Source organism: Asparagus officinalis, chromosome 8 (genome assembly GCF_001876935.1).
Source record: "Asparagus officinalis chromosome 8, Aspof.V1, whole genome shotgun sequence".
Lineage (NCBI taxonomy): Eukaryota > Viridiplantae > Streptophyta > Magnoliopsida > Asparagales > Asparagaceae > Asparagus > Asparagus officinalis.
In genome coordinates, this window is record NC_033801.1 from 14,125,427 (window position 1) to 14,138,665 (window position 13,239).

The 13,239-nt window shown below is 32.3% G+C and overlaps 1 protein-coding gene across 2 annotated transcripts in view; it reads left to right on the plus strand.

Moving 5' to 3' along the window:
- The window catches only part of LOC109822060 (vacuolar protein-sorting-associated protein 37 homolog 1-like), a 9,865-nt gene continuing 7,404 nt past the window's right edge, over window positions 10,779-13,239 (plus strand). Inside the window, exons 1-3 of one of the 2 annotated variants that reach the window (XM_020388221.1) lie at window positions 10,779-10,885; window positions 11,013-11,088; window positions 12,478-12,693. In XM_020388221.1, the coding sequence (XP_020243810.1) occupies window positions 12,509-12,693 (185 nt within the window). In that variant the 5' untranslated portion in view covers window positions 10,779-10,885; window positions 11,013-11,088; window positions 12,478-12,508. The remainder of the gene's footprint in view (window positions 10,886-11,012; window positions 11,089-12,477; window positions 12,694-13,239) is intronic. The other variant, XM_020388222.1, reaches the window with a different exon arrangement.

Sequence of the window (13,239 nt, forward strand, 5' to 3'; positions counted from 1 at the left end):
GCGTTCGGAAGTTGAAACCCCTCTTTTTGAAAACGCGAGAATCACGTTTCGGGTGAGATTTTGCCTAAAATCCCGCTTCGATTTGACAGCTATAGCTGTGTATAAATGAGTTATTGAGGTCAAATCAAAAGGTCATTCGACTTTTCCCCTTTTTACTCGATTTCTAAACAGGGCTCCTGTTCATCTTCTCCAGCGCTTCAACGCATGTCTAAATTTTAAACTTTTTATAATTTTAGGGTTGTTTTTTATAGTTTGAACTTTTGAGGGATTTTCTATAATTTTTTTGATATTGAGGATGTTAATTAAAAAATTTAAATTCTTCGGAGGCTGCTGTTAATTTCTTAATTTTATATTTGTTGTTTTAAGGTTTGAAATGTCAGAAATTTTCATGTGCATTATGGTAATCCCTTGAATTCATCTATGTTGTTTGTAAGTTTTGAAATTTTAGAATTTCAGATGCTTATTTGTAGTTTAAACTTTTGAGGGTGTTTCTTTAATTTTTAAGATAATGAGATATTATACACAAATTTTAAATTCTTTACTATTAATTTCTTGATTTCATATTTGTTGTTTCAAGTTTTTAGATGTCGGGATAGTTTTTATAATTTTAAACTTTTAAGGGTATTTTGTGCAATTTTAAAACTTTTTTGATGTTTTTTTGTAATACTTTATGTATTATAGTACATTAGCTACATATAATTTCTTTATCTTTACACACTAATATCATATAAAGATATTTTATATATTTTATTAATATTATTTTTTAAATTGTTAAGCTATAGATAGTTCACGTAGGATTAAGATAAAATATAATTATGATTATGATAGATTAGGATATAAATAAAATATTTAAAATAATGAAGGGTAATATTGACCATAGAAAGATTTTGCCGAACTCGTGCTCGTTGTTTTCCACCTTTTAGCGGGTCGGGAATTCGGAGAACCGCAGGTTGACAGAGATTCAGCATAGTTTACCGTCATCCACAGTGGACTATTCATGGTTTTAGTCTATTAGAGATGTATTTTATTTTTGAGGCTGAGTGTCTTAGTATTGTTTCAGTTTGTTCTTATGTTTTAGAGACTCATTGTTATTATCTCAATTTATTAGGTGTAATTTCTTTTCCTCTGCTAGGACGTATTTATAGATACTGTTGGATATCTCTTCTCCATATTTTCATTTTGTTATATCTGCTTGTACTCTCATTACTTTACATTTGACCTCTACTAGAGTGACAGTGATAGTGAAACATGTTTATGCACAGTGTTGGGTGCATGGTATGTTTGCCATTTTTGTGTTCACATTGGACTGCAACCATGTGTGAAATCAGGGGCGTCACAATACCTCATGAAATCATGAATTTGGACTTCGCAATATTATTTGCTAGAAAATCAAAATAAATAAATTTTTTGAAAATCATGAGTTATAGCCAATAAATCATGAATTTTTGTCTCCACAATAGTTTTTTCCCCTTGAAAGTGAATAAAAATTAACAAAAATTATTGATTTGCTCATGACATAATGAATTTAAGAAGCAACAAAATTATTTGCCAATGATTCAAAACGTATAAAAATGGCTAAAAATCTTAGGATATAGCACTTGAAATTATTAGTTTTAGGCTCAATGAAACTATTTGCCAACAGATCGGAACGACTAAAAAAGGTCAATAATCGTGGATAATAACTCATGAAATTATAAATTTTAGACTCTCTAAAATTAGTTACAAATGGGATGAAATAAAAAAATATCCTAAAATCATGAGTTATAACTCATGAAATCGTGAACTTTAGAGTCCATAAAATTATTTGCTAGGGGTGGATAAAAATGGCTAAAAACCGGGACTTATAGTTCATGAAGCCATGAATTTTGGGTTCTATGAAACCATTTACCAGTGGGTCAGAAGGACTAAAATGACTAAAAACTATGGGTTATAGTTTATGAAAAACCAATTTTGGACTCCACCAAATTATTTACCAATTAGTTGAAATGAATAAAAATGGCTAAAATCATAAGTAATAACTTATAAAATTTTAATTTTTTTACTCTACAAAATTATTTGCTACTGGGACGAAACCACTAAAAATGGCTAAAAATCCTTGGTTATAGCTCATAAAATTCATAAATTTTGGACTCCTTGAAAATATTTGCCAATGGATAGAAATACATAAAATGGCCTAATTTTTTGGATTATAGCTCATGAAATCTTAAATTTTAGACTCTACGAAATATTTACCAAATGGGTTGGACACTAGTGGAAATTGCCAAAAATCACGGGTTATAGCTTATGAAATGATAAACTTTAACCTCCGCGAATTTATTGCCAAAAGGTTTGAACTACTGAAAATGGCCATAGATCATATGTTATAGCTCTTGAAATCGTGAATTTTGGACTCTGCAAAATTATTTACCAATGATTCAAACAACCAAAAATGGTAAAAAAAATCATGGGTTATAGCTTGTAAATTCATGAATTTTGGACTTCACAAGCTTATTTGCTAATGGATAGAAACAACTAAAAATAGCCAAAAATAATAGACTAGCATATGAAATTGTAAAATTTTGAAGTCCATAAAATTATTTGCCAATTGATCAAAACTAGCACAAATTGTTAAAAATCATGAGTTATAGCTTATGAAACTATAAATTTTAGCCTCCCTGAAATTATTTGCACATGGGTCGGAACAATTTAAAAATGATAAAAAATTATGGGTTAGGCTCATGAAATTATGAATTTTTTTACTCCACAAAGTTATTTACCAAAGAGTTAGAATGACTAAAAATAGTCCAAAGCATGTTTGGACACCATGAAATTATTCCCCAATAGGTTGAAAAAATAAAAACAACCAAAAATTATGGTTATAGCTCAAAAAATCGTGGATTTTGACCTTCATGAAATTATTTGCCAATGGGTCGGAGTGACTAAAAGTGACCAACAGTCATGGGTTATAGCCATAAAACTGTGAATTTTAAACTCAGCAAAATTATTTGGAACAACAGAAAATGGTCGAAAAATCATGTGTTATAGCTCATGAAATCGTGAATTTTAGACTCCACGAAAATATTTGCTAATGCATCAGAATGGTTAAAAATGGCCCAGTAGCTCATGAAATGTGAATTTTTGACTCTATAAAATTATTCGCCAATATGTCGCAATGAGTAAAAATAGCGAAAATTTGTGGATTAAAGCTCATGAAATATGAATTTTTGACTCCACAAAATTATTTGCCAATGGACCTAAGGACTAAAAATGATAAAACATCATTGGTTATTGCCCATGAAATATAAATTTTTGATTTTGTAAAAAAAAATTCCCTTAGAACGAAACAAATAAAAATGGTCAAAAATTATGGATTATAGCTAACAAAATCGAGAATTTTGGATTCTGCAAAATATTTTTCACTTGGTTGCAAAGAACAAAAATAGACATAAATCAAGGGTTATAGCTCATAAATGGAGAATTTTGGGCTCTTTGAAATTATTTGTCAATGAGGCAAAATTAATAAAAATAGTCAAAACTTATGGGTAATAGCTCATGAAATCGTGAATTTTGGACTCCGCAAAAAATATTTATCAATGAATGAAATAAATAAAAATGGCTAAAAATCATGGAGTTATAGCTTATGCAATTGTTAACTTTGGACTCTATGAAAGTGTTTGTCAGTGGCTCGAAACAAATAGAAATGCCCAAAAATCATGGGTAACAACTTATGAAATCGTAAAATTTACACTTAGTAAAATTATACACCCACGGGTGGGAATGATTGAAAAAAGCAAAAAAATCATGTGTTATAGCTTATAAAATAATGAATTTTGAATACCACAATATTATTTGCCAACAAGGATAAACATGTAAAAATGGCCAAAAAACATCTACTATTGCACATGAAATCGTAATTTTTAGACTCCTTGAAATTATTTACCGATGGGTAGAAATGACTAAAAATGGCTAAATTTTGTGCGTTATAGCTCATAAGGTATGAAATTTGGCCTCTATAAAATTATTTGTTAATGGATCAGAATAACTTAAAATGGCTAAAAATCCTGGGCTATACCTCATGAAATCGTGAATTTTGGTCTTCGTGATATTATTTGCTAGAGGGTTGAAATGAATAAAATATCCAAAATTATGGGTTATAGCTAATGAATCGTGAATTTTTGTCACGACAAGACTTTTTTGCTTTCGATGAAAATGAATGAAAATGAGCAAAAAGTACTGGTTTACTCATGAAATCATGAATTTTGGATTCGACGAAATTATTTGCTACTAATTCGAAATGTAATAAAAATGACCGAATATCTTGAGTTACAACTATTGAAATCGTTAATTTTAGTCTCTACAAAATTATTTGTCAATAGATCAGAACAACTAAAAATGGCTAAAACTCGTGAGTATTAGCTCATGAAATTGTGAATCTTGGACTCTATGAAATTATTTACAAATGGGATGAAATGAATAAAATCATGAATTTTAGACTCCACAAAATTATTTGCCACTGGGTAGATAAAATGGCAAAAAATCGTCACTTATAGTTTATGAAATCGTGAATTTGGTTTTCATGAAATTATTTGCCAATGGATCAGAAAGACTAAAGATGGCTAAAAATCGTGGGTTATAGCTTAAGAAATAGTAATTTTAGACTCCATAAAATTATTTGATAATTTGTTAAAATAAACAAAAATGGCTAAAAATCATAGGCAATTGTGACGCCCCTGTTTTCACACTTGGCTACAGTCCAAGGTGAACCCAGAAATGTCAAATCTGACATGCACCTCTACTATGTAACAACATATTTCACCAATCATAGTAATATCCTCTAGTGAAAACACATATAAGTGAATGTACAAAATAGGTAAAATAAGGAAAATTAATACAATAGACATGATGCAGAAAGATATATCTCACAAATGAAATCATGTCTCAAATAAACTAAACTGGAATACAACCGATCTCTGAAGTAAATATCAAATATCCCAAGACGAAATCAACTAAAAATCATACTAAGGCAAACTGCCTTAACAATATGGATACAAATTTAAATGACTGAAGAGAAACATAAGACAATTGTAAAGTTCCTACTAGTAAAAATACGCGACAACGACTATGCAAAAACTCCGTCACCCTATGACTCTCCGATGCTCTGAGCCACCTAAAAGTTTAAAATAAAATAAAAGAAAAAAAGAAGAACAACAACAAGAGCGTCAGAGCGCTACAGCAAGATTACCTTTATCCGCCCCGGGAGATGGCTACTAGATGAAGTGGAAGCTCTATCTATTAAGCATAGTCTACCTAGATCATTTTTTCCCGTATCTAATGGTATTAATACTTAGAAATCTACAACACGAGACATAGTACATCGAGTGAAATAATCCAAACAAGGAAACCCTCATGCGTATATCATATATCTCAGGTAGTAAATTACTAAATATTAACCCTGAACTAAGCAACAGAAAAATAACTGAAATAAAATAATAAAGTGCAACATCATAAGCGACATCAGTATATGTATATGTCTTGTGTACTCGAAATCATGAGTAACTCGGTAAAGAGGGCAACTCAACAATGAATCGCATCATGCTAAGTGTCCACCAAGGACTCAAAACAATTGGCTAACAATATCATCATTCTCTATAGTTTCTCAATAAAACATATACTTGTGTGATTCGGCAAAAGGGTATCATCGCATTACCGTGCGGATCGACGAATAGGTATCATCGTATCATCGTGCGGATCGACAAAAATATATCATCGCATCATCGTGTAGATTGACCAATAAGTATCATTACATCATCATGTGGATCGACAAATAAGTATCATCGCATCATTGTGCGGATCGAGAAATACGTGTAGTGGAGTGAAAAATCCTCGCGGTCTCATTTACGGTGTAATAACTCACAATCTCAGATGTATAAGCATAAAAATGTTTTCTCAAAATCCCTTAGGGATACTCACATATGTATAATAACATATTCGTGATTATAAGTGTAACATCGAGCGGCTCAAATTCCGTAACACATTTCAAAATGGCGCAAACTAACACAACAAGAAGACTGGAAAAAATAGTCGGGACTTCTGTTAGTAAAATGAGCATATATTTCTTTAAGAAAACTATTTTTAGGAATGGTTTTCTGTTTTGAAAACTATATTCACACATCTTTCATTTGGCATAAGTTTGGTTCAGTTTTGAGATTATTTGTTATCCCAAATCTCCAGTTAAACATTATACACGTGTAGCAGTTTTCCTGCATGACATGTTGTTAGTAAAAAGAGCATATCTTTCTCTATACAAACTCTTTTTAAGAATGATTTTCTGTTTTACAAACTAAATTCACATATCTTTTATTTGGAACTAGTTTAATTAAATTTTAAGTTCATTTACTATACCCAATTTTCTGTTCAAGTCTATACATGTGCAACAGTTTTCTCTAAGGATATGTTGTTAGTAAAATGAGAATATCTTTCTCTATACAAAATATTTTTAGGAATGGTTTCCTGTTTTGAAAACTAGATTCATATAGCTTTCATTTGGAACTAGTTTGATTAAATTTGGAGTTTATTTTCTATCTAAAAAACTTAGTTAAATATTATATAAGTACAACAATTTTCTACAGAAAATATATATATCACAACCTTAAGTTTAAGCATGATTAGTTTACAAGAAGAACTCAAATAATCAAATAAACTAGGATTTTAACATGGTAAATCTTAGTTTACAAATTTAAAATGAAATTTATATTAACCCTAATGATCATGATCATATTTCTAACATAAACAACAAGAAAAACATTAGATCTAACATTTGGTTAAGAATTAATATCAAAATATACTTTTTATCATGTTATAATTAGATCTAAGCATCAAAACAACCTTATTACTTCATAAACACATGATTTTTTTGTACTCTGATACTACTTGTTGTGCAAGGAAGCCACTTTTTGTGCACCGAGGAACCAAACCAAACACTGAGAGAGAAAACAACTCAAATCAAACAATAATGACACAAACTCAAACACAAAGTTTAACGTGGTTCGGCAAGTTGCCTAAGTCCACGAGGCAAGGAGGGATGGGGTTTTCACTATAGAGAAAGAGAGTACAAAATAGAGATTACAAGATCACTCAAACTAACCTCTCAAACAAAACCCTTAAATCTCTCACAAAACCCTTAAACCATTTGCTCAGAAAAGAACTCTCTTTTCTATGCTAAAAACTCTCATTCAAGTTACCTCAAAAGTGATCAATATGATCCAATAAACTCTAAACAAATCATGTTCCTATTTATATAAAACAGGAAACCCAAACAGTGTAGGAAACCAAGCCCAGACCCAAAACCACATCACGGTCGACCGTCGCGCCAGTCGCGGTCAACCGTAGCAAACGACAGAAACACAAAATGCACTATAGAGTCTCGCGGTCGACCATCGCGCCACTCGTGATCGACCATCACGCTACTCGCGGTCGACCGTAAAAAATCCAGAGACTTTTCTGTGTTCATGCACGTTCGCGGTCGACCACAACGCCACTCGCGGTCGACCGTGCAGCATCCGAAATGTTCCCTGCTTCAAAAAATCCAAACTTCATCGCTGTGTCGCCAATTCTACAGATTTACACTATGGGTAAGGTTTGGATGTAGATAATCTTGCCTCAAGGTATTGTTAGACTCTTTGACATGAGCATAATGCCTCTCCTCCGCTAATTGTCACAAATCCTTGCGCGCCTTTCCTTCAACAAACACCCTTGGATCTCTCCCAAAGCTCACAAATTGAGTTAGAGTTTGAGGAGGGAGGTGGCTGAGGTTATTAGCAATTGAAAGAGGATTAAGAGAGCTTTAAGAGGAATATATACACTTAGGGTAACAACTGGGTTTGGGTTAAACAAAACCCAACCTGAAACCTAAAACAGATCTGGAAACAGACAGATATTCTGAAATCTGTATTCGGTTTAATGGTTGTAACTTTCTCATCCGATTTTGGAATAAGATGATTTAAGATTTGTTAGAAATCTGTTGATGAGAACTACAACTTTTGCTTTTAGAGTGTTTTCAGATTCTAACTGTATCAGTGTGAAAAATATAAAAACTTTTAACTGGTCATTTCACCAGATTTGCATTTGCACTCGTATATTCACATATATACATTGAATTGATCTCAAATCAATTCCTAGTATACTCAAACATATAGATATGATATTTATCACCATATAACATATTTATTATTAATTATAACAAAATATTTAAGTTTTCGAGTTTTACAACAATAACTCATTAAATTGTGAATACTTGACTCTACAAAATCATTTGTCAATGGGACATAACCACTAAAAATGGCCAAAAATCTTATGTTATAGCTCATGAAATTATAAATTTTTGACTTGACATAATTATTTGCCAATAGATGGAAATGATTAAAAATGACTAAAAATTATGCGTTATAGCTCATGAAATCCTGAATTTTGATCGTCGTGAAAATATTTACCAATGGTCCCACACTACTAGAAATTGTCAAAAATCATGTATTATAGCTCATGAAATTATAAACTTTTTCTTCTGCGAAATTATTTGCCAAAAGGTTTGAACAACTGAAAATGGTCAAAATTCGTGTGTTATAGCTCTTAAAATCATGAATTTTAGACTCCACAAAATTATATGCCACTGGGTCAAATAACCAAAATTGGCAAAAAGATCATATGTTATAGCTTATAATATCATGAGTTTTTGACTTTGCAAAATTATTTACCAATATATAAAACGACTAAAAATGACCAAAAATCATAAGCTAGTTCATGAAATTCTGAATTTGGAGTTGGCGAAATTATTTACCAATGGATTAAAACCAGTAGAAATGGGTAAAAATCATGAGTTATGGCTCATGAAATCATAAATTTTAGCCTTCTCGAAATTATTTGCCAATGGGTCAGAATGTATAAAAATGGCAAAAAATCATGGATTATAGCTCATAACATCGTGGATTTTTGGCTCCACAAAATTATTTGCTAATGAATTGGAATGACTAAAAATATCTAAAATTATGGGTTATAGCTCATGAAATATGAATCTTGGGCACCGTGATATTATTTGCCAATAGGTCGAAAAGAATAAAAATAGCCAAAAATCGTGAATTATAGTTCATGAAATCGTGGATTTTGACATTCTTGAAATTATTTGCCAATGAGTTGGAGCAAGTAAAGGTAGCAAAAAAAAAGCATGGGTTATATCTCATGAAATCATGAATTTTGAACTCTACGAAAATATTTTCCCATGGGTTGGAACAAATAAAAATGACCCAAAAACATGGGTTATAGCTCATGAAATGTTAATTTTTTACTCTACAAAATTATTTACCAATGGATGCAATGATAAAAAATGCTCAAAAATTTATATATTTTGGACTCCGCAAAATTTTTTCTCCTTAGGATGAAATGAGCGGAAATGGACAAGGATTTTAGCTCACGAAATTGTGAATTTTAGACTTTACAAAATTATTTCCAATGGGATGAAAGAAATAAAAATGGCCAAAAATAATGAGTTATTACACATAAAATCATGAAGTTTGGACTCTTCGAAATTATTTGTCGATGCGTCAAAATGACCAAAAATGGCTAAAAATCATTGGCTATAGCTCATGGAATCATGAAATGTGGACTCCACAAAATTTTTTGTCAATGGGTTGAAATGACAAAAATAACTAAAATCCTTTGTCGTTGGTTAGAGCTCATGAAATCGTTAAGTTTTGGACTTTGAGAAATTTTTTGCCACTGGATCAAAACGAATAAAAATGGACAAAAAACACGAGTTATAGCTCATAAAATCATGAATTTTTTGCTTTGTGAAATTATTTGTTGATGGGTCGAAATGACTAAAAATGACTAAAAATCATAGTTTATGAAATTGTTAATTATAGCTTATGAAATCATGAATTTTGGACTTCGCAAAATTATTTGTCAAATGGCCAAATTGAATAAAAATGGTCTATAATCGTGGGTTGTGGCTTAGAAAATCGTGAATTTAGACTTCTAAAATTATTTGCCAATGAGTCAAAACGAATAAAAATAAGCAAAAATCGTGGAATCTATATCACTTAGAGTTTTTCCCTTCTTTATAAATGAATGGAAATCACATGGAAACCTTCTGACATGACACCCTAGAAAACATTTCACAAAAAAGGACTCCTAATCCTTCAGTTGGTTCAAAAGTTTTTTTGGGAAGACACATTTCTATAAAGTGAAAAAAAAACCCTTAAATTTGTGGAAACTCGATTTCTAGTTTTTTGCTATGAAACCTAATATATTGCCAAAAAAATTTACGGGTGACAACTCATACTTTTTGACAATCCATCATTTTCTCTCACCTTTTCCTAAGACATGGATTCTCACTCCAACCTATGCCTTCCATGAAAACCAATTCCTTCCTTGATTTAAGGCTAAACAAACACGTAAAATCCTTTTTTTAAAACAATACTCAGAAAATGTCTGGAAATACATTTTAAGAATGAAAATGATTTCACAAAATTTTAGGAAAATAACCAAAGACGAGCTAGAAAGAACTTTTCATTTATTTTTCTATGAGCCTATGATTTTTTTTGGAAATATATTATCTGTTTATATTAAAACATTAGAAGTTAGAAAAATACATGATTCTGTGGATTTTTTATTATAATGCCAGAATTCAAAAAAGGGGGAAAGCGATCTCTCGAGACCAAAACAACTCGAATCCGATAACGGAACCCGAACCCGGTCTATTAGCGCCTCGAATCCGACCCGTTCTTAAGACTGAGTATTTCTTCTTCAGCGAGGAGAGAGAAAAGCACGAAATCCCCCAAAAAAGTTGAAAATTTTTCGAGCCCTCTTTCATTCGCTCCGATCACCACCACGCATAAACTCCATAAAATTTCAGGTAATTTTTCACCAAATCACATTTTAATCATCCTTTTCCCATGAAATAGGGTTTTGATCGTTGCAATTGACCCTGGTTGACTCCGAACGAGTCGTTTCTTTTATCTCCAATTTTTTATTTATTTCAGGTGATTATTGAAGAAATAAGAATCAGAAAGAAGAACTCTTGATCGATCTCTTGAGACCTGAAGAAAAACTTCGCTGGTAAAAATTCCTCTTCAAATTTGTTTTTTAATAATTTTTTTTATTAATATTGAGAGCATTGGTGTATGTGGCTCTAATACTAATTTATTATCTTTTACTCATTCTGCTGATTTAGCTTGATACTTATGTTTTCTACTGAAAATAGACACCTGTTAGTTTCTCTTCAATAAAAATGAACAAGAAGCAGTATATGTTTTCATTTTCATGGAATATCCGTCAAGCTTCCCTTTTATATCCTTTTTGTTCTCTTCTTTTAAAGGCATTTTGTAACTTTTTGCACACAGAGGTAGCAATTATCAAGGGTTGATGGCCACTAACTGCTCTTAACCCTCTCAACCTCTCAGTGATCTCCAATCACTGATCTCCAATCGAGGATTTAGTTTGACCCGTTCTCGTTATCCCACCTCCAGTGCAGAACAATTTGTACATACCATGTGTTTTTATTAGGCACAAGTTCTCCTGATTGGTTGTTCTAGTTCTTTGATGGATTTATTATGTTTATATATCTTATCATTTTCTTAATCATTTTGGCTGACGAAAGCATGACATCTCTTTGATAGCAGACTGGTTCAATATAATTTCGATTGTGCCTATGCAAATGAAGGAGAGAGATATCTATGTCCTTACAGATTAGAAGCAATTAACAAATCTGAGGTGCAATTATCTTATATCAGAAGCTTCTATACTCTATAGGTTGTTCAGTTTGCAAATTTAAGGTAGGTTTGATAATCTTAGAAGCTGTCTTACAAAACTTGATAGGTTATAAATCTAAAAAAGTGAAATTGTTGAAAAGCAGACACTCCGATTTTATGTCTTTCTAGCAAATCATCCCCGTAGGGAATTTCTACTCGGTGCCCACAAACAAAGAAATTCATGCAGACACATGTTAATGCACCTTCCTCTGCATCCTCATAAACATCTATGTGAACATGCCTATGCGCATACCAATGGAATACACAATCAGAAAAACATTAAACACAAATGGAGAATGAAGGATGAGATTACTTGCCCATTTATGAACTCGCATACATGCAGACAACACGTACAGAGGCACGCACCTAGTCTCTCAGCCAATCCATACCAAATCAGCACAAGTACCTGATTCCTTGTAGTTAGTAAGTGACTGCAAAAAGGTTGTTACTTTGACTGCAAGCTGAGTCAGGTGACATCTCGGTAACGTGGAAAAAGCAGAGGTGTGGCATTGCAGCCTTTGGTGATGTCTGTGTAAGGCAATTGTTTACTGGAATTCTTGGTTCAGAATGACAGAACAACTATGTAGCATGCACTGTTCTTTAAATGTAGTAGTAGATATTGTTTCTGTTATGTGTACTGCTGGTGTAACCTTAGTAGCCCATATTTTGGTTCCCTTACTCCTTAATTTCCATGCAGAAGTGCTTGAGAGTCATTATATCCATCAGCAATGCCTACACATTCTTGGTTTCCTTCATCATTGCTTGGGTCATCAAGTGCTTCACATCCTTCCACACCTACAAGTTCCTCTAGCATGAGTCCATATAGAACATCAGATCGACCACAGTCTCCATCTACTGGATTCCCTTCACCTGCTGAAGCTGCAGGAGTGATTGCTCGTTTGAGGGACAAAAGGTTGGTGTCTACAAATAAGTTGTCTTAATATTTAACTTTGTAATCATCCATTCATGGGTGCTACTTGCTTGAGACTATCTTGGCAATTTACCCGTGTTTAGTCAAATATAGTTCCTTGTCTTATGCATGTACAGTGTTGTGTATAGGGAGACAGATTGAAGTAATAATCTACTGGATAGCTAATTGGTCCGTGCAAATTATATATCATTAGGTTGACTACAGATTGCGGTTACCAATGCTATTCAGACTGTAACAATCATTTACTTTTCCCTCTTATGCTCTATCTTTATGGTTTTAGAACAGATATGGACTTGAACACTTCAATTTCCTAAATCTAGCGCAAGGGTGAGTCATTTACAATTAATGATACTCACTTGAGGTTGACTACAGATTGCGGTTACCAATGCTATTCAGACTGTAACAATCATTTACTTTTCCCTCTTATGCTCTATCTTTATGGTTTTAGAACAGATATGGACTTGAACACTTCAATTTCCTAAATCTAGCGCAAGGGTGAGTCATTTACAATTAATGATACTCACTTGA